This window comes from Medicago truncatula, chromosome 1 (assembly GCF_003473485.1).
Source record: "Medicago truncatula cultivar Jemalong A17 chromosome 1, MtrunA17r5.0-ANR, whole genome shotgun sequence".
Lineage (NCBI taxonomy): Eukaryota > Viridiplantae > Streptophyta > Magnoliopsida > Fabales > Fabaceae > Medicago > Medicago truncatula.
The window spans coordinates 12,525,801-12,549,876 of NC_053042.1; the positions used below are offsets into that span (position 1 = coordinate 12,525,801).

Genomic DNA, 24,076 nt, shown 5'->3' on the forward strand with positions numbered 1-24,076 from the left:
TAAAAATAACTGTGGGTCCCGTGTGTTTTTATCTCTCTTCCCTCTTTCTCTTTGCAACCAAACAAGAGAAGTTTTGAACTTCTCTCCTATTTCTCTCTTCTCTATTTCACCTCAACCAAACACAATGGTAGTGTATATGGTAGCTTTAACCGCATAATACATGCTATAGTTGGTCATTCAAGTGGTCCAAGTGGGATTCAAAGTTTAAGGGGTGCAAACTAAATTGAATCACCGAAAATTATTAAGGAGTAAGTTAACAAAAGAAATCTTTTCAATGTTGATTCTATAAGAAGATGAAGAAGTATTTTCAACGTTGATTCTATATATAGAATGAAGGAAGAAAAAGGAAGTGGGAACATCTTTCTCCTTTAAAAAAATAAATTCTTATGAACCAACTAAATTAAGTTCAATTATTGTTTTTCTTTTGCCCAAGTGGCATCTTATATTGTTTATTTTTCTTTTTTGAGGAAAACATATTTTTTATCGATGGTGTTGAGCTGAAGTTATATTTCTCACTGCATTCTTGCATGTCGAGGAAAAGTAGATAAAAAATGTGTACACAATTTGAAACCAGTTCTATAATGCTGTTGTTTGTTCTGTCATCTTAACATGTCAAGAAACTTAACAGTTATAAGCTTATATCTGTCTACACTAATGCTCGAGTAGACATACAAGATTATTAAGAGGCCAATTTGGTGATAATTAACTAGAGTAAATATTTTTACCAATTTAAGATATTCTCATGAAAAAACGATTTAATTCATAAGTTGAGCACAATTACAAAAGAGGAATCACCCTTGGTCTGACAAGAGCTCATGACAAAACTTCATATTTAATTTTCAATCTTATCATCATAATTTATTGTGTTATCGCACAAATTCTGTCTACGCTAAATGCCTCTGCTTTGATGACTTGCAGGTACAAAACGCCAGAGATCAACAGCAATATCTACCTCTTTCTTCTTATGAAATTTGTACAATTTCGGTACATCAAACCGAAGCTACAAAACCATACAAAAAATATCAGATTTCAATAGTATTAGAAAAGGTCCACAATTGCACCATGGTGGTTACTATACAGAAAACTGGAACATGAAAGCTAATATGTCAACAATACTTTAAAAAGGTGATTTTGATATTCAATCTTGCATTTGTGACAAGGAAATGACTACAGTATTATTTTTTATGTACAAATATTAACATTTACCATAGGACTCCCAAATATCAAATATATAGTAAACTGCACTCACCTCACAGATAACTTCAGCACTTCTAGCATTGAAATCCCTCAAGGCTGCACGTTTCACATGCTGCAATCATATAAAAATGAACCCATGGTATTGTTACATATGTGGCGAAAATTTACTTACGCTGTTAAGCTACATAGATTTAGGGTAGGTTTGTTATAGAATATAAAAGTGATTTTGATATTTAATAATCTAAAAATTATGTTTTAGAGATTTTTTTAAAAGCAGAAGCTATCTGTATTTATTTACCATGATATAAATCACTTTTAAAAATTATCAGTTATCAAGAATGACTTTCATTTGAAGCTGCTTAAAACATCTTCTCATTTGAAGCCGTTTATAGATTTTACTTTTTAGATTATCATTTTTTTATAAATCTGTAACAAATGGATGATTACTCCTAAAAGTAATTTATTTATTTATTTTCATAAAAAACAGTGATTTTTCCACAGAAAAAACTGTAACAAACAGGCCCTTATACATGTGCATCGTGGCTATCCAATAATTGAAACCAAAAATACAAAACATATTGGTGGTTGTCAAAATCAATCTAATGAAGCTCGCAGAACCAAGTTACTCATTTGAAAAACTCGAATTTAAGATGCAACTGACTTACATCTCTTGTTGAAGTCTTATGCAAAGAATAAACAGCTTGAGAAGCAACCTAATGAAACAAAAATATGGAACAATATATTAGAGTTCGCATCAGTCAGATCATATGTTTATATTTTATAAACAACATCAATGCTATTGCTTACCTTCATAGCAACAGAAAGAAAATCCAAATCTGCACCCTTTTTCCGAGTTCCAAATGGAGGATTCATAATAACTGTATCAACAATTGGACCTGGCGAAAGTACCAAGATGATCATATCATATGAATTTGTTGCAGAAACAATTCTCAGCAACAGATAAATCTAGATTATGTTGTTTGATAACCACTAGAATGAGTCACTAATACACTGAATACCAGTAAATAACATGCATTTTTTATAGGTAAATGTTAGAGGCTAATTTGTTCGGGGGAGGGGAAATTTGTTAGCAGCAGAGATCATATACTGGACCTCCTTCATACGATACAATACAATACAATGAGGATACAATTCAGAAATGTAGTTTCATCTATTATACTCTCAAGTAGGATCCTGGAGACATAATTAGAAGCCATTTTAATTTGCACTTCCTTAAGAGCAAAGCAGGGAGAGGCAAAAAGCGAAGAGAGAAAAATCAGCAAACTGAACTTGCCAGTAAGCCTTCATTTCATATTGTTAGAAAATGTCAAGGATAATTACAACAATGTAATCAACATGATCAAAAATCATGTTCATTTTGAATCCCAAACACGATGAATGAAAGCAATGTAATCCTAGGCATGTGTTATACAACCACAAGAGTTCAAACATAAACCAGTTTGATACGTAACTTGCAAACAAAATATTAAGTCTTCAAAAATGGAAAAGAAAAAAAAATTAGGCCCATCATCAACTAGTATTTTATATGACATGGAATCAAAGTGCTTATAAACTTGTTTAGACGCAGTTCTCCAATATTTTCCAGAAATAAGGTCAGAATTTATATATCCAAAAATATTAGTTATGTTTCAAGACAAAAACTTGCACAATGTAACGGTATCATACTACTGAAGGAGGACAAAGATGACGTTGAAAATACCTCTCCATCTCAAGTCCATGATATTAGATTGAATAAAATCCATGTCCAGCTGCAGTTTTAGTTGAATAACAAAATTAATAGTTGTATTAGTTAGTAGCAGCCAACATTAAAATAACGATTGCTTCAAATAAAATATACAAATTTAAAGCGCTTATGAAATTGTTCAAATAAAAATCAAATTGAGCATGATTATTCTTTTTCTCTAACAAGAGACCTGGTTATAGATAAACCTAAGACTTCATTCATCAAATATAATGAGCAAAAGAACAATACCTCAAGTTCCTCAGCATTAAGAGATGCTATTTCAAGAGATTCTGGATCAATGTCAATGCTGAGAACATGTCTGATCAACGCTAACACAAATCAAAAGAATATTATAGTAATATTAAAATATTACTCGGTTGAGAGGAGAAAAAGCATTTGAAGCTTGAACTTGGCATCTGAATTTGGTTTAGGAAGGAGGGACTCTAAGTAAGGTGAGGGCTGCCCATGCTTTATAAACACTAAACATGCCATATCTTTGGGCAACGTGGGACTAAATCCACCCATTTCACACCCAACACAATGAAGGTGTTGGAAGCTGAAACAAAGGCAACCCAAATGCCGGACTTAGGCGGCTAGGGGAGGACCACAATGGAAGTGGAATTTCCAACAAACCGTGTATGCGAAACAGTGTATAGTTCAGAAATTAGGAAATACAAATTCATTCAAGAGAGCTTACGGGGACGGATTTGGATTCCACACATTGGATGTGTGAGGAAGTAATTGATTTTGACTGTCCATTTTCAAATCAATCATGTAGATTATTTAAAGGTGATTTGATGAAGCTCTAATTTGTGCCAATCTATCTCAAATCAATTGTCGAGATCAATTAATATGTATAAATGTGTATTAGTTAATGCAGGGAATTCGGATCCTTTTGTAGACTGTATAAAATAGTAGTTCAAAATTTTAGTGTACCTATTATCAATGTCATTATAGTCTCAGCTCTGATTTACATAGCATAAAGTAAAGGAAATTGACTGAGAAAAATAAAAGACAAACTGGTGAAAGATCCAAGAAAGAAAGCTGAAACTTACTCTGCACTCAAAAGGGCAGCTGCAATGCCTAAAGTACCACAACCACATCCAAAGTCAGCTACTACTTTGTTGCTCACATCATCAAAAGAATTCTCAGCCTGATACACAAGAATCACAATAGAAACATGACTTTCAGAATGTAGAATTATAATCAATATTCTTAGACTAAAAAAACAAAACTGCACTCATCCATAAGCTTATTATTTGCAAATCAACACATGCTTGCTCACCATTGGATTGATTTTCTACAATATCCTAACCACCTTATCTTCCTCCCTAATCTCAACCATAAAATGAAAACTTTCCATAGGATTATCAGAGCACAAAAAACATCAACAGACCAGTGAGGAGCAGAGTTAGCACCTAGAATTTTTCCACTGACTTACATACGGCACATTTTCCTTTAATATATATATAGTCCTAGTTAATATTCAAGTTTCCTCTCTTATGGTCTAGTCAAGTTACGTAACCAATTAATTTCAGTTTGTGGAATTCTGTATTGCATGTTCTTGCACAAATTTACAGGAAAAAACGTTGCGCAAACATTTATACTTTCACATGGGAAATAATCTTCCAAGTCACCAGTTCCTAAATGTGGGAACTAATGCTAGCATCCAACTTAGAAGAGATCAAGTTCATTCCTTGAAAGAAGGAAAGTTTGAGAAATTGATCATGTCATACTATGTATATAGCATAATAGCTCAACCCCTCTTAGATAGAGATATCGTATGGCAAGAACGGTGACATCAAACTCTTAATATTCCATTTCTACGTACCAAAATTAATTACACTTGTTATAGATAGATCCGGAAACAACAATCTTCTTAATCAAATTAAGACTGATGACTTTAGAAAACCTTATGGATGCGTATGCGGGAGCTTTAGTGCACCAGGCTGCCTTTTAAAGAATCATAGGAGAGGAGTTACAAAAATGAATGCTATACACCACCACGGGAGTGAATATGAGCGGAACCTAGTTGTAGTGGAGCATAAGAGAAACGGGGGGGTGAAAAGCATTGGGCAGTGACCGTGGTACACACTATTATGCTGTTAGTAAACACACTTTAATTCGTAAAAAACAATATGATGTTGGGCTATCAATAGTGGTAGCTATTAGAGTGAAGGGTCTTATAACATCCTTCTTTTGCATTGCTTCAAATGTTTCAACAAGTTTCTAGAACATGAACTTGGAAGTGGAGGACATGTTCTCACTGTGCTGCTGAAACTCAGAGGAGGCAACATAACGATATGAAGGGGCAACAGGTTGGGAGTGAGACCGAGAATGATGGTAAAGAAAGAAACTATCGTCAATGGTGTAGGCAAATTGGAGGAAATATTCTTTCGAATCAGGGAGCGGTTTTCTCTGTGAATCAACTTATCATTAGAGGAGGATAAATATCTCACGGGGGTACCTTTTTTTTTTTTTTAATTATACACCAATAAATTGTATATAATGATTTGACAAAAACCTAGGATGTCATATATTTAATCTATGGTATCGTACTAACATCTGCAATTTCAATTCTTTTATCTGTAATATACTAGTATTGAGAACCTGTGCAAGAAAATCTTCAAAAGAATATATGATTTAGTTTGAATAGCACAAATGTAGCAAGAAGTTCATAGATGAATATAACAAGGGAAACAGTTATGGATTATTTCACTGAATTAAAACATGTGAGAATGAAGATGGAACAAGGCAAAAGAATGAAACTTGAGCATAATTAAAGAGTAAAGTTTAAAGGGAAATAAAAGAAGGGAAGAAATTTACAGTGAAAAGCATACGAGAAGCGATGTGAGGTCCAGTTGGGTATTGTTCAAGCTCAATCTTTGGTTGAGGGAATTGGTCAAGAGAACCAAGGTGACCTTCTAACTCTTTCAGCTTCATTTTCCTGCGCAAAACTTTACTACTCTTTCAGTGATACTTCTCTGTCTATATATATATATATATATATATTGAGATTACGGTATTACCCCTCTTTTCCTCTTTGGTCAAAAAAAAAAAACACTCTTTTCCTCTCTCTGAAGCGCACATTGCAATTTTGCATAGTTTCAATCTCCACTGAAACATAGCTATGAATTTGAGAAATGGTTGTTCCTTATTGCTAAAACCACGCAAATCTCCAACCCCATTTGTTCTTGCCACAAACCCAAATCCTGAAAAAGCCAACAGCCTTAACGTTTGTCCTGTTTCAGAATCCCATGTTGTTAAAGTGTTGAGACAAGAACATGATATTGTTTCATCACTTGAATACTTCAAATCTTTGTCAAATTCAGGTACTTTCAAACACACCCATTTAACATACGAAACTATGATTGATAAGCTTGGTAGAAACAATGAAATGGATGGTGTTTCGTATCTTTTACAACAAATGAAGTTAGAAAATGTACCATGTTCTCAAGAGTTGTTTCAGTTTGTTATCAAGTGTTATAGGAGATCAAATTTAGGTGAACAAGGTTTGAAAATGTTTTATAGGATTAGAGAATTTGGTTGTGAACCTAGTGTTAAGATTTATAATCTTGTTTTGGATGCTTTGCTTAGTCAAAACTTGTTTAAGATGATTAATGCGCTTTATAATAACATGAAAAGTGAAGGGTTGGAGCCGAATGTGTTTACATATAATGTTCTTCTTAAGGCTCTTTGTCAAAACGGGAAGGTTGATGGTGCATGTAAGTTGCTTGTTGAAATGTCGAATAAGGGTTGTGATCCGGATGATGTTAGTTATACTACCGTGATCTCTTCTATGTGTAAATTGGGGGATGTGGATAAAGCGAGAGAGTTGGCGATGAAATTTGAACCTGTTGTGCCGGTTTATAATGCTTTGATTCATGGAGTGTGTAAAGAGTGTAGGTTTAAGGAGGCGTTTGATTTGATGAATGAGATGGTGGATAGAGGTGTTGATCCGAATGTTATTAGTTACTCGACTGTTATTAGTTGTCTTTCTGATATGGGGAATGTTGAATTGTCGCTTGCAGTTTTCGGCCGAATGTTTGTGAGAGGATGCAGACCTAATGTTCAGACATTTACTTCTTTGATAAAAGGTTTTTTCGTGCGAGGGAGAGTAGGTGATGCTGTTGGTTTGTGGAATCTCATGATCCGAGAGGGAGTTAGTCCAAATGTCGTCGCATACAACACTCTCATACATGGTCTTTGCTCCGATGGGAATATGGATGAAGCAATATCTGTATGGAATCAGATGGAGAAAGATTCTATTCGTCCGAACGTGACCACATATAGCACTATCATATATGGTTTTGCAAAATCGGGGGATTTGGTTAGTGCTTGTGAAACATGGAACAAGATGATAAATTGTGGTTGCCGTCCAAATGTTGTGGTGTACACCTGCATGGTGGATGTCCTTTGTCAGATGTCTATGTTCGATCAAGCTTTTGATCTTATTGATAATATGATTTCTGATGGTTGTCCTCCAACTGTTATTACATTCAACAACTTTATCAAGGGTTTATGTCGTGCCGGAAGAGTAGAATGGGCGATGAATGTGCTTGATCAGATGGAGAAATATGAATGTTTACCTAATATCAGAACGTATAATGAATTATTGGATGGTCTCTTTCGGGCGAATGCATTCAGAGAGGCTTGTGGACTTATAAGGGAGTTGGAAGAAAGGAAAGTGGAGTTTGATTGTGTCACTTACAACACTATCATGTATGGTTTTTCTTTTAATGGAATGCATCAACAGGTTTTGCAGCTTTTGGGGAAAATGTTGGTAAATGGAATAAAGCTGGATACCATTACGGTTAATACAACTGTTAATGCATATTGTAAGTTGGGTAAGGTTAAAACTGCTATCAAGGTTTTGGATAATATCTCTGCTGAGAAGGAATTTCGTGCAGACATAATAACACATACCATTATTTTGTGGGGTATCTGTAACTGGTTAGGCACTGAAGAGGCTGTTGTGTATCTTCATGAAATGTTGAAGAGAGGAATCTTTCCCAATATTGCCACTTGGAATGTGTTGGTTCGAGGGTTCTTTAGTAAGTTGGGTCATATGGGACCAATCCGCATTTTGGATGATATTATTGGGAGCTCAATAATGTAGTGTGCAATTTTCAGAAATTGATTCCTAGCAGTCAAAAAGTGGCGGTAGTGTGGGGAGATCTTGACTGCTGATAATATTGTGATGTTTAAAACTGATTTGTCAAATTATGATGTGGGCCGTTTGATCTTGCACGAGTGGTGGTGATTCACCCAGCTGCATGAATGCAATGGTCCAGTGGATCGAAACTGCAGAAAGTCCAGGTACACAATTTCCAGATTCGTCTATGGTAGACTTTTGGCCTTCAAGTATGGCAATTTTCAACAGTATGTAAGAGATTACCACATTACAAACGTGTATTTTGGAGCAGTGAAAGTGTGGAGAATAAATGCAGTAAGGGGGTGGAATCTCTGGTAGATTTACAGAATTCAATTTTGGTTCTCTCCACATGTGACATGGAAAATAATGGATATAATGTTAGCATGATTTGCTCATGTAATTTTGTATTTTTAAGTGTACCATAGTTTTTTAAATTAAAATCACTCGTCTCTACTCCGCTTCTCTCCGCTCTTTCGACCAAACAGATCCTAAGCTTTATGATTGTCACTATCAGTGTTGTTAAATAGAGGCTATAGCGGCATTTGAACAAATCTCTATTTCTCCCCGATCGGCTATTTATTACAGGGTATTGTTAAATAGTGGCGTTATAGCACTGCTGCATCGCAGAATTTGAACGAACCACTATTTGCTGCGATTCGCGATTGACAACAGTGGTTAGTATTAAATTGAAGGAAATAATATTGGGGTCAAGATTTTTAACTTTGTATTGATTGAATTGAAATAAATTACTTTTATTTATTTAACTTTGTATGGTGAATACATTTCAGAAAGTAAATTACTTAAGGTTGCTAAGTTTAATTCTTAACTATCTGTCACACTGTCTAGTATTTCCTATTTAGCCACACTTCTTTTGACTGGAAGGTGATGTTATAGGAAAAGAAAGAAAAAGACTGACAGGGAATCAGCTAAAAGATCAAGGATAAAGAAACAGGTACGTACTAGACCATGACTGGTGCAATGCAGCAGGTTTTTGTGGTTCTGTTATAAATAGTTATCCTCATAATTACAGAAAATATTGAAATGCCTGTGAATTCGACAATGGTTGCATATGATTAAAGTGTAAAAAACAAAAAAAGATGCTGGTTCATTTTCATTATTGGATCTCATTGCTTAGTCCCAAAAAGTTTTTTTTTCAACTCCTAACTCTAATTTTTGTTAAATAAATTATTAATTTTTTTTTCTGGTGATATTGACTTGGGATCTGTGAGTGTGCTCCTCCTCGAGGTCTCAGGTTCGATTCTCTCCGGTGCAATTTAGGTGGGCTAATTTAGCTTCTTCAAAAAAAAATTAAGATAACATAAAACAGCTGTATTTGGTTGATGTTGTCCTATTTTTTCTACTTGACATTTTATCACTTTCTTGTTTCTATTTTCCTTTGCTTTTTCCTTCGGCCTTATGTCCTAAATATGCATTTAAATGGCAGCAACAAATACAAAATTAATCACATGCCTACCCGATATACTATAACATCAACAAACCTTTATCATTTTCTTGAACTCTGTTTATTCATTTGATGTTCTCATTATTTGTGCCTTGGCAGCAAGAATGTGAAAAGATAGACACTCTTAAGGATGAAAATTCCGTCCTAACACAAAGGCTCGTTAAGCTTTCTGAGGAATATCTGGAGACTGGAACTCATCAAGGAAAACGATTCCATTCAGGTCCATCATTGTAACTCCCCTTATTTTCCAATTTTACATCATTCATTCAGCTAAGATACTTGTTTTGTCTTAGAAAATATTCAGCTAATATTTTCTAAAATTTTCAGATTATTCTAAGGTAAGACTATTTGCCTTCAAGCACGGCAATCGTTTAACAAATTACCACATTACAAATATGTATTTGGGAGCAGTGAAATTGTGGAGAATGAATGCAGTAAGGTGGTGGTATCTCTGGTCGAATTACATAATTCAATTTTGGTTCTCTCCAAATGTGACATGGAAAATAATGAAGTTAATGTTGGTATGCATGTCTCATGCAATTTTTTATTTCTAACTGTACCATAGTTTGTTAAATTACCACATAAGCTTTATGATCTTCAGGAAGCATCAATATGATTAGTATAAATGGCTTCTTTTTTCTGATGAAAGAATTCAATTCTAAAAACAAAGCATGTTGTATACAGTATGAACAGAAAAGTGACCGCTATGCCTGTGATTGATTTTGCCAATTGCAACATAGGACAGGTCGTGGATGCATATGTACACCTATCTATTCATCAAATTTCTCTCTTAAGTGCCATGCTATGTTATCATAAGCTTGTGGCTGTTTATTTACTATTTAAAATGTGCTGTTGAATCTCTTTTGGCGGCATGAATTTCAATTCCGGGTTGGATAGGAAAGCATGTCTTTGTCTTACGAATTTTCAACTACTTTTGCCATTCTAATTTATTTTTTTATCTAGTTGGTTTTTCTCAATTATCAATTGAGGTGCAGTTTGTATGTTCCATTCAAAAGAGCAACAAGAGAATATTAATGATTTGCATTAATACCAAATGTTACTTTGGTAAATTCTATTAGTATGTCAATCTGCTAGTGCAGCTTTGAAATTTGTTTGACGTGTATATATTTGAATCATTGTAGCTTTGTATCACAATCTCTTTGATACTTTCAACATTGCTTTAGCAAGCCTCTTTTCTTAAAGCTCTGTTTGTTGCCTAGTTATCCAGTAAGCTTGAAACCTGATTTTATTTTTGGTTAGTGCATTAGGCTGCAATACTGATTCTGCAATTGAAACACATATCTTCCTCCAGAAAGTAATTTTTGATATGTGGCAATGGTCCGATACGAACGCGGACACCAAACACATAACTGATATGTTGATATAAAGTGTCGGTACTACATGCGTCATAATTGTAAAAGGCAAACTAGATTGAGGTGATTGACTGCTTTAAGTCATGGTGTGCCAGATTAATTCATCTTTGAAGCTAATGTTGGATGCAAACCTTCCTACTAAAGATATCAACCACTATGTTAGTCTTCCACAATTGGTCACTGTACTATTAGTATCTCATGTTAAGATTTAATATTTCATTTTTATGTTGGTGAGTAATTTATTTGTTGACAAGTTCAATTACAAAGATAAAGTCTTAAGGAACCAAACAAATAAACCACAACTAATAACCATAATTTCATCTTTTCACATCCATTGTTTCTCTATATTTTGTATTTTAACTGTTCTTCCATCCTATCAAGAAAACAAATTAATTCGCTAAAAACTATCATGATAAAATCATCATTAACACCACAATCCCTTTTTGTTACTATCCCTTTTTGTTTGGATCAGCGTTGGTTTTGATACTCTTACATCCCATTAGCTTAACGAGAAGACCTCTCTTCTATTAGAATGGAGTGTTATTTGATAAAATAAAAAAATAAAAAATAAAAAACAAATTATTGCATACCTAGGTTACTAGGTATTATTTTGTCCACAAAAAAAAGAAAAAAAGATACTACATACATGTGTATTATTTTGATTCAGTAATTAATAACTTCAGTAATTATGTTGGAACCGTAAATGTATGTTTTCTTGAGAACATATGCCTAGAAGAAGTGGTTTCTTTCCAAATGCTTCATGGAATCTAGCTAGGATGACAAATGTGTGGCTTCTGTCTATATGTATATATGAGCATAAAAGGTCAAATGGGGGTATGATTCTTTTAAACTTCTCCCAAAACCAATTAAAGTGGCTGTTATAATTGGGCAAGCTTCAGATATTATGTTTGGTGTAGGGGATGGAAGGAGAGAGACACATGTGTGAAACTTCATTTTGTAGCTTCTGCTCAATTGTGTGGTTGCTCACAATCCAAAGTTATAAAGGGGTCTTAAACTGTTAGTTCTAACAAAAAGGGTAGAAGTAATATAGATTATCGAAATTGGAGTCTCTCCGGTCAGAGATACAACGAAGTCGTGTATTTGAGACATTGGTAGTCGTCCGATCAAAATCAAACGATGTTAAAAAAAATAGATAAATTAATATTTATTTTTTTAAAATTCAAAATATTAAATTTAAATTTGAATCGTCTAATCTTACTCGAATGGCTACTGATATTTGAATGTGTGAATGCATAATTCCCAATAAAAAAATATTTTAATCAAACATCACATTTGTATAACATTAATTTGACTTTAGCTAAAGTTCATTAATCATTAGATTATAACCACTTGACAATTAGTTTAAAATACAAATCAAAGTTAGACAAATAGGAAAAACAAATATCTACAACTTTTACTATCCAAATCCAAATGAAATAAACTTCAATATGACTAGGTTTTATCATTATTTTTTAGAGCAGGTTTTATCATTTATTTGTTGCCAATTTATTTCATTTGATCATATCCACCTCAATTTTTTCTCACAGAGAAATGACAATATATCATCATCTGGTAACTTTCTAAATGATTCTATAGAAAGCTAGCAACCTCCCAACCATAAGTCTTTAGGACAAAACTCGCCTGAACAAAGGCTAACGAATTATATAACATAATGGAAATGATAACATGTGTCTCCAGAGCATTATTTCAAAATTAAAAGTGGCAGATATTTATGAAAATACGTGTATTCAATGCATTGAAAATCAAAATATTTAACTTTTTTTAATAGATAATTGTTTAATTTAAAATGCTTAAAGAATGTTTCGTAGACACTCATTAATAATTACGTTTCTTGTCTTTTCAACTGCATTCCCCCCCACTTCATAAACAACAGCATTTGATCGATGTGGAATTCATTGTTATGACTCAATGTAATCAACGGCATCTAGAAGTAGCTCTCACATAATCATAAACAAATTTTCAAACCATTAACTTGACTTTATTGGCTATACTATGCATCATTAGATTGTTTATTCAGCACACATTAGATAGGTTTCTAATGAGGTAGGGTGGTAAGTTTATTACTTCCTCCATTTTAAAACGAGTGTCGTTTTAAGTGTTTACACACATGTTAAGATATGCAATGATTAAAAGAAAGATAATGATTATTTTACCAAATTATCCTTATTAACTATTGGTTAGTTTTAAAAATAATAATTTGAAAGTAGTGTGCTGAGTATTAATTGGAGGGTACAATTGAAAAGAAAAAGTTATTATTGCATTGGAAACTAAAAGTGACATTCATTTTAAAACAAATTATTTTGACTAAAGTAACACTCATTTTAAAACGGATAAAGTTACTTTAAGAAAAAATTAATAATTTAGTAATTGACCAACTATCATTCGCACCAAACTTTGACAAATGCACAATGAACCATTGAAAGTTGAAACTAACTTCCTGATATTGACTGTTTTGAGTCCTAGCTTTGGAAAAAGCACAACACTATCCATGGTTTTTTATTTTAATATCACATGCTTAGAATTAATCCCTAGTATTTGAATGGTATTCCAGAAAACCAAGTTCAACATTAAACACCCATTCAAGTCTAATCGTGTACCACCATTTTAATCCTTAGAAGTGTAATTAACTGTCACATTTATCCCATAATGCATCAAAATTGTGTACACATTAACAAGTGTCTCTTTCATTAATCTTTTTGGTCCTCATCAAACATCAAATATGTTTTTAGGTAGTTAAACTTTTCCTAAATAGTGGTCTTTCTTGGTCAATTTAATCCATAAAATTGCTAACAAATAAAAAAGCACTAAAGATGTTTTTGCAATTTCGGTACATTTAAGAAAAGTCTTTTTTTTTTGGTAATCGAGGTTTGAACATCGGACTTTATATATATTATGCATTATTCCTACCAACTTAGATAAACTCACGCCGAATCAGCGCGCGCTGTAGCCCACAATCGTGATGATGACGTCTCCGCGAGCATTTCAACAACCCAGGCTTGGGCCACCATCACAATCCGCGTCGGTCAATGTCCCGAGCCGATTGGCGGACCGGCACAAACCGTTCCACATCCGACCGAGACACATCGCCGGCCCCCATCCGCTTCCCTCCCGACAATTTCAAGCACTCTTTGACTCTCATTTTTTATCTCAAGCTATGATGATGTAATCAAATATAAAAAAACGGCTTGTATGTGAACAAAAATAAGATTATGATACAAGACAAACACAAAATTAATTGGCACTAAAAAAAATCACCCAGTTATTGTATACAGAAACAGATGGAATCAAAACTTTGAATAAAGTAATCTCACAAATTCCATGTCGACATGCAAGTGTCTCGCCTAATACTTTATTTCTCAACCAATAACTACTTCCACGGCTATAAAATGTTAAAAACTAAAAAACTAAAATGTCACGCCAGAAAATTCTTAAAAGAATACAACTTCCAAAATGTCACATTCAGAGTGATGAAGTGTTGCCGGAAGATGATGACATGGCAGTCAGAACTTCGGTAACGGACCCCATGACGCTCAAAGCTGCTTTCAGAACCTCTTGAGGGCACCCTGGCTTTACAATGGTTCGTACCTAGCAACAAGACGAAATTTTCATGAGAAAGAGAAACATAATATTAATTTCAAATATTACAATAAATAGTAACGTGCACAACAAGAAATGTGGATCAAGGGTAATTTTGATGTCCAAGGCATTGATGTTTGAGTTTATTTTAATGACGCACTGACAATGAAAATTTTGTTCGACTATAGGAAGTGATAAACAAAGAATATACCATAAGATTTGAACTTTTCGATGAGATTATTTTAATGAAAATGTTTATCGAGATATTTTAAGAAGTGATCAACAAAGTGGTATTGTAGTGAAATAAGATTGAATCATTATATTAAAAAGTTTACACGATTAGTGTATATTAATTTGTACTTTAGTAGGTCTTTACCATATCATTAAATGAGATTATCTAGACTATTCAGTGTTTTGAAATGCTAAGAATATACCGTAAGATCTGAATTTTTCGATGTGAAACACTGAATCACAATTTTTTGTAAAGGTTTTTGTGCTGTTAAATTGTCAGTTAATTGTCAATACCTGTTCAAGGTATTCCTGAAGTTTCTTAATGCGACCCATGTAGTCTTGGTCTTCAACATTAAGAGTGATAGGCTTGGCATCTGCACCAGGACCATCAAACTGAAGTGGGCCTGGATTTCTATAAATATCGTCCATAAGAAAGCTTGTCGCATTTTGTCGTAACAGCCTGCAATCAATAACATGCATCAGTGCCTTAACTACCAAGCAATATGACTGTAATTTAGAGAGAAAAAGAAAGAGAAAAAAAAACAAGTGTGCATGTTAACAGCGAGGAAAAAAGCAAGTATGGATCAAGTATTAAAATCAAGTAAATAAAGTCAAGAGTCTGTTTGGACTGTCTTAGCATATCAACAAACAACGGCATATGCACTTGTGAGACTGTTTGAGATAACATAGGAAAATGGCTTATAACATGTGCATAAGTTGTTTTCAGGTTTATTCCATAAGCGCTCCAAGATAGCTTATGAAAACAGCTTATTTGAAAGCAGTTTTATTTAATCTTTTGTTATAGAAATAACAAAGATTTATGCTATACCCACTTAATTAAGCTATTTATCCAAACAGGGCCCAAAGCATAAACAAATACGTAAAACATGACAAGAAGTCTTACTCATATGCTTTGCCTCTCAAATCCACAGTAGCTGGATGGATAGCAGGTTTTCCGATTGATGTGGCTCCAGGATTAGGAGACCAACGCTTCACCGTCATCATAGCCTAAAGTTCATTGCAAACACATAAAACTGTCAAAAACATTATCTAATATGGACTCCGTAGATATATTATATAAAACCATCATGAATGAATAACCACTGAACACGAGAAATAAACAAAAATAAGAAAAAGAAACGTACTGAAATTGGAGCAGCACCACATTTCCACTTGTTTACAGGATTCTTCAAGTTAGTTACAGTTGCCAGGTATCCATTCAAACCAGCAGCTAGTATATGGTAGCAAATGTGTCCAAGAACCTGCAATAATATCAACAAATTATTATCATCAAACACTGATGCTGATTAACTAACCTAATACCTAATCAAAGGATAGTAAATCAACATACATATGCATAGTCACAGTCAAACTTTGATGGAAGGGATCCTCGAGCTTGATATCCAAAAAAGTGGCAAATCGCATTGAATTTCTTTCCCTTGTATGTGCCTTCTTTCTGGCGCTTGTTTATCTCTACTTCCACAAGGTATGCTAGAAGTTTCTCAGTCTCAATCTACAAGGCATTGCATAGAGAGAACAAAGACATCAAGGAACTGAAATTCTAGCAAATTATATGAATAACAAAGCATCTGGTGATTATTACCTGAGACAACTGTGCTGAGTCATCTGATTCAGGATAAAGTAGAAGCTGCAGCATTGAAGTTCAAGTCAAGTTAGATTTTTCGCTGCATTCATTAGAACAAACTTGACTCGAGTCGAGGCCATATTTAAACAAAATATATACAAGTTTACCTGTCTCCTAATAAATGGTGGTAGAAATTCAAATAAAGCAGAAGCCCATGGCGAAAGCTGACTAGCTATCTTCTCAACATCAACACCTTGTCTGAGTAAACCATGAATTTCCTGAGATGCAAAAGGTTTTTCCAAGAATGGATTAAGATTACATTCTTTACCATATTCATAAGAACAACTAACATCAATGACAAAAGGCCTATTTGGATTGACTAATTTGAGATTAACTATTGACAATAAACACGGGTGGGGGCATACTATTGAGCAAGAAGGCTTACCTTCAAAAGTGCATACACTTCAGGAATGCTCTCAATCAGACCCTCTGGAATAAGGATTACTCCATGATATTTGTCTGAACAAAACATAATAATGTGATATCAGATCTCAAAAGACGGGGGGAAAAGGAACAAAAAAAGGAAATGTGAAGACTGGAGAGAGATAATTCAAACCTTGTTCTGATCTAGCCTGAACTGCATCAGCAATCTTTCGTGAAATTTCAAAAAGGGTAAGCTTTGATTGAGCAACCTCCTCACCAAGAATTACCTGAACAGAGCATAGTAAATAATAGTTAGTCAGCATCAAACAATAGAACAAACAGTCGGATATAAATGATGCAGGACATTAATTCATACCATGTTTGGATGGGACTGAAGAGTGCATTCCAATGCAACATGTGATGCTTTGCGTCCCATAAGACGAATGAAATAATAATACTAGAAAGAAAACTCAGTCAGAAAGGTACTTCAAAAGGAAATGCGTTTGTTTCATATGTATTTACAAGGATGTTAGATTTCTTACCTTCTCTGCAGAGAGAGCATCAGTGCAGACATTGCTGATGAGCTGGGAATTCACCTGAGTAAACAAACAAAAAAAATCAAGATTATTCGTTTGTTCAATAGTGTTTAAATAGGAGTCACAACCCTGATAGGAAATATACCTTAGAAATTGTGTCAAAGCCAACATTTGTTTCCACAAACTGGTTTTTAAGATCTCCATTCAAAGTCACAGGAACACCAACTACCTGCATAATCACAATAACCATAATCAGTAAATTTATTGCTGAAATTGTACACTGAAACTAGAGTAATATAAAACATAAATTCATTGATCAAATAATAATTATGATAATAAGATATTCCGTTTCAGATCATTGGATAAACGACAAGTTCCAACAAGTTCCAAAACGACTGATTATATACCTTTGTAGGGCATTTTGCAACAGCAAATGTTTCTGCAAGCTGCGCAGCATCTGTGTTTGATGTCACACCTGATAAAATACAAAATTCAGCATTTAGAAATGCCTTTTAAAGATGTGACTGTTGCCATAGATGAAGATCCAGGAAGAATTATACCTCCAATGATGACAAGGCCATCAAGTTTCAAATTGTTGCATGTAGCAAGAGCAGCATTAACTTGTTCAGTGGTCCTAATTTGATCTTTTGTCCGCCCAAGCAAATCATAACCACCTAATAAAGAACATCCATCGTATGATAATAACATGTTAAAAAAATTCCGAGAAATAATCGATTAACTAATATAACAATGGCTTCTTCAGTCACAACCAACCTTGATTTTTGTATGTGGATAGAATATCGTCAGTTATCTCCAAAGTTTTCTGAGAAAATAGACCTTCTGACCCACCTGAAGAAAGGAAAAAGAGCATGCAGACTTATTTACTCAGTTTTCTATCAAATATCTGCATTACACGGTCAATATAATAGCATGTGTTCGGCTAAAATTAAAAAACAGTGATCCCGTTGGTTAGCAAAATTCTCTAGTTCGTGCATGTTAGGAATCACAGTGAGTTTCACTGTGAATTATTTTAAGCTCCAAAGTGTGGCTTTAGCAAAAATCACAATGGTTCACCGCTGTCAACCCACCGCCAGTCGAAACCATAGTATTTTTTAAAAATAATGGTAATTTTTAGTCTTGGAACGCGAGAAAATTGATTGGAACAAATCTAAACACTAACTGCCAATCCAAGCATACATGGTTTTTTAAAAATCATGGCAATTTTGGTCTTTGATAGCAATGAAATTGATTCAAATGAATCTTAACCAAAACACTAATATAATATATTGCATCAAAGAGATATCAATCAAAGCAATTAACAAACAAAGTTAAGATCAGTCATGCAAATTACCAAGAAATCCAAGCAAAACACTCTTAGGATTGTGAATCTTGAGAGCAGAGTGAAGACCCCAAATAACATTGTGTCCACCAGGAGATTGTCTTCCAGAAAAAACAATTCCAACCCTGCAACAACGAAACTTGTGAGATTCAAATCACACACAAACAAATCAAACAGATTCACAACAATGCCAATTAAACATCAACAAATCAAAACAAAATAGATTAACTAACCTAATAGGAGGGTGTTCTGTTATGATCTGAGCATCAGGAACTTTAGCTGTAGCCCTAAGAAAATGAGCCAAAGGGTGTCCATAGGTATTAGGGAAAGATCTACTTATAGTAGGCTCATCAGCTGGATCAGCAGTTGTTGTTCCATCACCAAATTCAACCCTAACAGTTGTTCCCTGCACATCAAAACAGTAACAAATCAACCTCATTACATCCAAATTCATCACCACCCACCTCAAAAACAAATCAAAAAGCAAAACTTTATAAACCCAAAAATCCATAAACCAAAAAACAAGTCCACCTCATTTCATCAAAGTCAAAACCGAAGTCAAAAACAAATCAAAAATCAACACCATTACATTCAAATTCATCACCACCCATCTCAAAATCAAATCAAAAACCAAAACTTTATAAACCCAAAACTCCAAAAACATAAAAACAAGTCCACCCCATTTCATCAAATTCAAAACCCAGGTCAAAAACAAATCAAAAATCAAAACTTTAACAAATAAACAAAAAACCCAAGATCTAAATCACAAAAAAAATTTAAAAAATTGTTCATGAACACTCACTTGAAGACAAGGAGGGAGTTCAGGTTGGTACAAAGATCTAAGCTTTTGAAGATCTGAGAGTTCTCTAGGAATACCATAATCAGAATCCATGGTAGTTGTTGTTGGTGGCGAGAGATACTATGTTCTACTATGGAGAGTGAAGTGTGAATAACGTTTGTGTTATGTTTGTTTTGAGTGTGTTGTGTTGGGTAACCCTTTTTATGTTGTACCTAAAACAACAACTACTTCAAAACAAAACCTACCTAATTTTTTTTCTTTGGATTTTCAATTTCAAAATCAATGACCAAATTAATATATTTTTTTATTCTTTGAAGAGAAAGTTACCCAGCCCATAGAATTCATGTACTTTTATCTTTTTATTCTAAGCATATTCTTTGTTTTGGAAAAAGATTTACCCTTTTCAAATCCTATTTTTATGCCTCCTTTGACGCCACTTTTTTATCTTTTTTATTTTTTTTCTATGGTTTGTGATTTTGTCAGTTTTCTATGGAGAATAAAAGTAGGACAAAAGAGTTCAAATTCAGTTTTTTTTACTAAAGATAAAATGTGGTTTTTTTTTTTTTATGATATGAATGAATAAAATATGAATGGGAATTTTGAATAGATAGGAATATTGGTCTTTTTAGACTTATGCTTGGATTTGAGATTCTTTGTTTTAGGGCTCACAATCACAATATTTGGTGTTGAATTAATATTTGAGTGGACCACAGTTATTGTCCTAGTGTATCACATGCAAGACCAGTGATTTTGATAGGTAATTTTATTTTACAAAATGCGAAGAAAAAAAAATTATTGGTATTTTATTACTAATGGTTAATATTATATTGCTATTAATTATTAAGTAATTAAAATATCTATATATTGAGATTGACTTTTTAGGTTAACATGGATATTGCAATACATATGAGCTCATATTCCTCGTTTATTCACTTTAAGTGTGAATTTTTAGTTAATAGATAGATTACTTAAAAATATATCAAAAAACAATATGATAAGCCTCGAATAGGTGCTATTGGAGGGGGAGCATCAACTCTAATGTGCACTGGTCTGAGTAGTCATTCAGAAACTTTGTGATGATAACGACAATGTATTTTTTTTAGTCACTAACGACGGTGGTATTAGAGAGTGTGATATTGACACAGAAATATTAAGTGGAATTAAAAGTTAAAATCAAAGGACAAGGCAGTCAATCCTTAAAAAAAAGGGCAAGGCAACGAAGGTGGTTCAACCTTAAAGACGTTCTCACATGCTTTTTACAAGGTTACTATGTTCCTAAGTGTTTTAATCTAAGTGCCTTTATTTGTCAAAACATCCTAACATCTCATTTTAGTACTCACCCCTTCATTATTTATGTGTGCATATTTATAAAAGCACAACTCTTAGATTGTCGGTCGATGATTCAATTGAGTAAGAAATGTGTCCATGATATTTTATATAGTTTTGAAAAAATTTATGCTAGGTAAAACTATTGGATCAATAGTACTATTTTGTAAAATAAACCTTAGTTCCTTTTGCTCCAAGATATTTTAATTTAGGACATCATATAAATGATTTGTGGAAGATTAAAATGTGACATCCTAAGCCTTTTATTTAAAATTAAATTTTTATACTTAATTTAAATCTGCTGCAAAAATCATTCATAAATAATTTATTTTATTAAGTATCTAAAATTTGGGTTTGTGGTGTTACATTAATGGTATCAATGACGGGCATATCTAATCAAAAATTTATAAATTTATAGAAGTTTGATTTCTATGCTTCATACGACAATTGATCAGCCAGATAGAAGTGCATATCTCTCATAACTGCAGGTAGAAATTCATTTTTATATATTGATTCTATCGCATGGTTTCACCATCATCAATCTTCGTTGAACCTAGTTTTGGATAACATACTGACATTCCAACAAGGTAACCTTTCGCATTCCCTGCTTCTTTTCCCGTTCCATATGTTGGTGTCGATGTACACAAAGTCCTTCCGTCCTAATTAATTAATCCAAAACAAAAAAAAAAAATTAATAAAGCATTATCACAAGATTAATTTGACTATATATAGAATCAAGAAAACTTATTATCGTTTAAAAAATACATTGAGATAACATAATATTTAACAAAATTTAATCAAATGAATAATATTAAACTTTACCTGTCCGTATAATGTTGCATCAACAATGCCTGTATGTGCATGACCAGAGGCGTAGATAAGATAACCACCTTTCTCCATAGGGATGCTTGCTTTTTGAACGTGGACTATTATTTTTTGGAATTGTAAACTCTGCCTGTAATAAATTTAGAAATCGGTGTGGATCACTTGTATCTTACATGCAAAGTAATAATAAAAACTATTATCATCAGATTTAAGAAATTATCTTGTTTTGTTTTTAGATGCAAATGATAGTTTTTAGTATTTTATGGTATATAGTAAATAGAGTTTCCCTAAGCCTCCTACTAAGGTTTTCAAACCCAATCCCTTAAGCCACATATTGGTCATGACATAATTTAATTAACCACAAAATAAAATAAAAAATATTTAAATTAAATGCTTACCTGACAATCGTGGATTATTTCAGAACCATTTGTTCTTACCCGGTCAGTGACGTCGAGTAAATAAAATCTAACTGGAATTTGGTGTTGGTCCCAGTTAACCCAGGTTATGTTGTATCTTATGGCAAGATTTTTCCTTGGTGCTTGAAATCCCTTTCTCATTTTGCACTGAAACTTATCTTGGCAACAAAGGACTCATGCTTTATATTCAGGAGTCACTTTTCCATGGAATCCAAATGTCACATTATAAAAAATTTCTGGGAGATTAAACTGGTCACACCTACATTGAATGCAAATTTTCTTATTTTTAGCGCCTCGTGTATCAATGAGCAGCAGACCCAACAACCATTTCTCTTCCCACCCTTCTGTAATATTTGCAGGGTTACCTATTCCAACCGCAAAAGGATAAGGAAGTTTTGTAATTGTTCCTCGTGTTTCACCTCCAGAACCCCATTGATGTGGAAGAATACCATTGTTGCATGTTCCATCATTTCTTTTGAAAATGGGTTCCCCATAAGGTTTGGTATGATCATTTGGATCGTGTGACACTGACGTATTCTTCTTTATAATATATTTTAAAATATACCAATGATGAATGTAAGTTTCATACAATGGTATAAAGTTTCCATGTTCATCAACTAGATCAACATCAAAGCTCTTGATTCCAACATGACCCTTTGGAAATTCAATATCAAACATTTGTTTTGCCGCGACTTCTCCAGGTCCCACTTCAAACTCTTTTGACAAATATGTTGTTGATTGAATAACTTTTGGAGACCGTAGTTGTGAATAAGTTGTGCTTGATAGCATCACAAGTATTGATAATGAGAAAATAAACGATTTAGAGATTAATCTCATGTTTACCTGCACGCAAATGATTATTGTTACATATATAGTTGGTTATGGATAATGCTTCTATTGTTATTATTTTGTGTAAATTAATAAATGAAAATTAAAATAAGTGTTTCAAACGAAGTAGAAAAATTAATTGTGTAAATACCATAATTCAATTCTATGAAGATGTGGAGATCTTGCATGATGCCTACTTTTATAGTTGAAATCTAAAAGATTGGCATAACTTTGACGTGTAAATATTGCATGTCTCATACTTTTTTCAACAATCCCAACACATATGTTGACTTCCATTTTTAGGTGTCAGATGTATTTTTATATATTGTTAAGTAGTTTCAACAACAAAATAAATCGTTAAGAATTTATCAGAAAATCTAAAAATGAAAGTCATTTAGAAAATTCCTTTTATCTAGCTATTTTTGGAAATAAAAAATTTATTTTGAATATATCTAAACAAAATATTTTACATAACAATATTATTTAAAAATATTAGTTAGAGATTTTGGTTGTTTTTTTTGTTTTTCATCGACAAAAATGAATCATACTAAGTAAAATAATTGTTATTGTGTATACTTGATAATCATTGGATCAATATAAAATCATTTTTAATATACAATACAATCTATCTCACAATATTTTGTGGTGTCACCCTTTATCAATTATCATTGCAAATAAAATTTAAGAGAATTTTATATTTTACGTATATGAAATTATACTTTATATGTTTTAATAATACACTAAAACTTTAAAAAATAATTAGTTAGTGATATTAGTTGTTATATTTAGTTTTTTTTTAATAAGAACATGTATACAAGTGATGCGAGTACTAATGATGATTCTACCATAATCAAACAAAATCTTAGTGAGTCTACTTGGAAGAGATTGTTGTCAAAATTGATTTAAAAGATTATTATATATTCATGTTACTCTATTATTTCAATAGTTATAAAGTAATAATTTTCATAAAATAAAATAAAAATGAATGAACACGAAAAGATTATGAGTTTTTCTAATTACACCCTGTTTAATTCTGGTTGCATCCAAAATGACAAAATTATTCTTCCATAAAATTTAATTTTCAAAAAGCATCTTCCTTTTTTTTTGGTTACACCCTAAAATCGCTCTTCAGTTTAAGCAGATCATGTAAACTTAGTTTCAGTAGGTCATGTAAACTGAGTTTAAGTGTACATACTTAAACTCAGTTTAAGTAGGTCATATAAATCGAATTTAAGTGTAC

The 24,076-nt window shown here is 33.0% G+C and overlaps 4 protein-coding genes across 6 annotated transcripts; 1 reads left to right on the plus strand and 3 right to left on the minus strand.

Moving 5' to 3' along the window:
- Positions 1-691: 691 nt before the first annotated feature.
- LOC11425160 (rRNA N6-adenosine-methyltransferase METTL5) lies at positions 692-5,925 on the minus strand. Its single transcript, XM_024777695.2, has 8 exons — positions 5,768-5,925; positions 3,997-4,094; positions 3,191-3,260; positions 2,918-2,966; positions 2,005-2,093; positions 1,863-1,910; positions 1,250-1,309; positions 692-1,000 (listed from the first exon to the last, which is right to left on the minus strand). Exons 1-8 carry the CDS (start codon positions 5,882-5,884, stop codon positions 890-892), a joined length of 642 nt encoding a protein of 213 aa, XP_024633463.1. The 5' UTR covers positions 5,885-5,925; the 3' UTR covers positions 692-889.
- A 44-nt stretch (positions 5,926-5,969) lies between these two features.
- Positions 5,970-10,358, plus strand: LOC11419828 (pentatricopeptide repeat-containing protein At3g48810). Of its 3 annotated transcripts, none has more exons than XM_024777655.1 (4): positions 5,970-8,770; positions 8,979-9,048; positions 9,658-9,778; positions 9,886-10,358. In XM_024777655.1, the coding sequence occupies exon 1, from the start codon at positions 6,072-6,074 to the stop codon at positions 8,058-8,060; it is 1,989 nt and encodes a 662-aa protein (XP_024633423.1). In that variant the 5' UTR covers positions 5,970-6,071; the 3' UTR covers positions 8,061-8,770; positions 8,979-9,048; positions 9,658-9,778; positions 9,886-10,358. The 3 variants fall into 3 exon arrangements, with proteins under 3 accessions (XP_024633423.1, XP_003589699.2, XP_024633374.1); XM_003589651.3 differs by having other exon boundaries at positions 8,991-9,048; XM_024777606.2 differs by having other exon boundaries at positions 5,970-9,048; positions 9,886-10,340.
- A 3,801-nt stretch (positions 10,359-14,159) lies between these two features.
- Positions 14,160-19,644, minus strand: LOC11434359 (pyrophosphate--fructose 6-phosphate 1-phosphotransferase subunit alpha). Its single transcript, XM_024777816.2, has 18 exons — positions 19,445-19,644; positions 18,876-19,048; positions 18,655-18,767; positions 18,078-18,152; positions 17,864-17,977; positions 17,711-17,778; positions 17,449-17,532; positions 17,310-17,363; positions 17,144-17,224; positions 16,961-17,054; positions 16,790-16,863; positions 16,512-16,622; positions 16,363-16,407; positions 16,111-16,272; positions 15,905-16,021; positions 15,664-15,767; positions 15,054-15,219; positions 14,160-14,537 (listed from the first exon to the last, which is right to left on the minus strand). The coding sequence occupies exons 1-18, from the start codon at positions 19,532-19,534 to the stop codon at positions 14,412-14,414; spliced, it is 1,851 nt and encodes a 616-aa protein (XP_024633584.2). The 5' UTR covers positions 19,535-19,644; the 3' UTR covers positions 14,160-14,411.
- Positions 19,645-22,182: 2,538 nt separating this feature from the next.
- On the minus strand, positions 22,183-22,845 carry LOC11430374 (uncharacterized). Its single transcript, XM_024774571.1, has one exon. The coding sequence runs from the start codon at positions 22,843-22,845 to the stop codon at positions 22,183-22,185; it is 663 nt and encodes a 220-aa protein (XP_024630339.1).
- Positions 22,846-24,076: the final 1,231 nt, after the last annotated feature.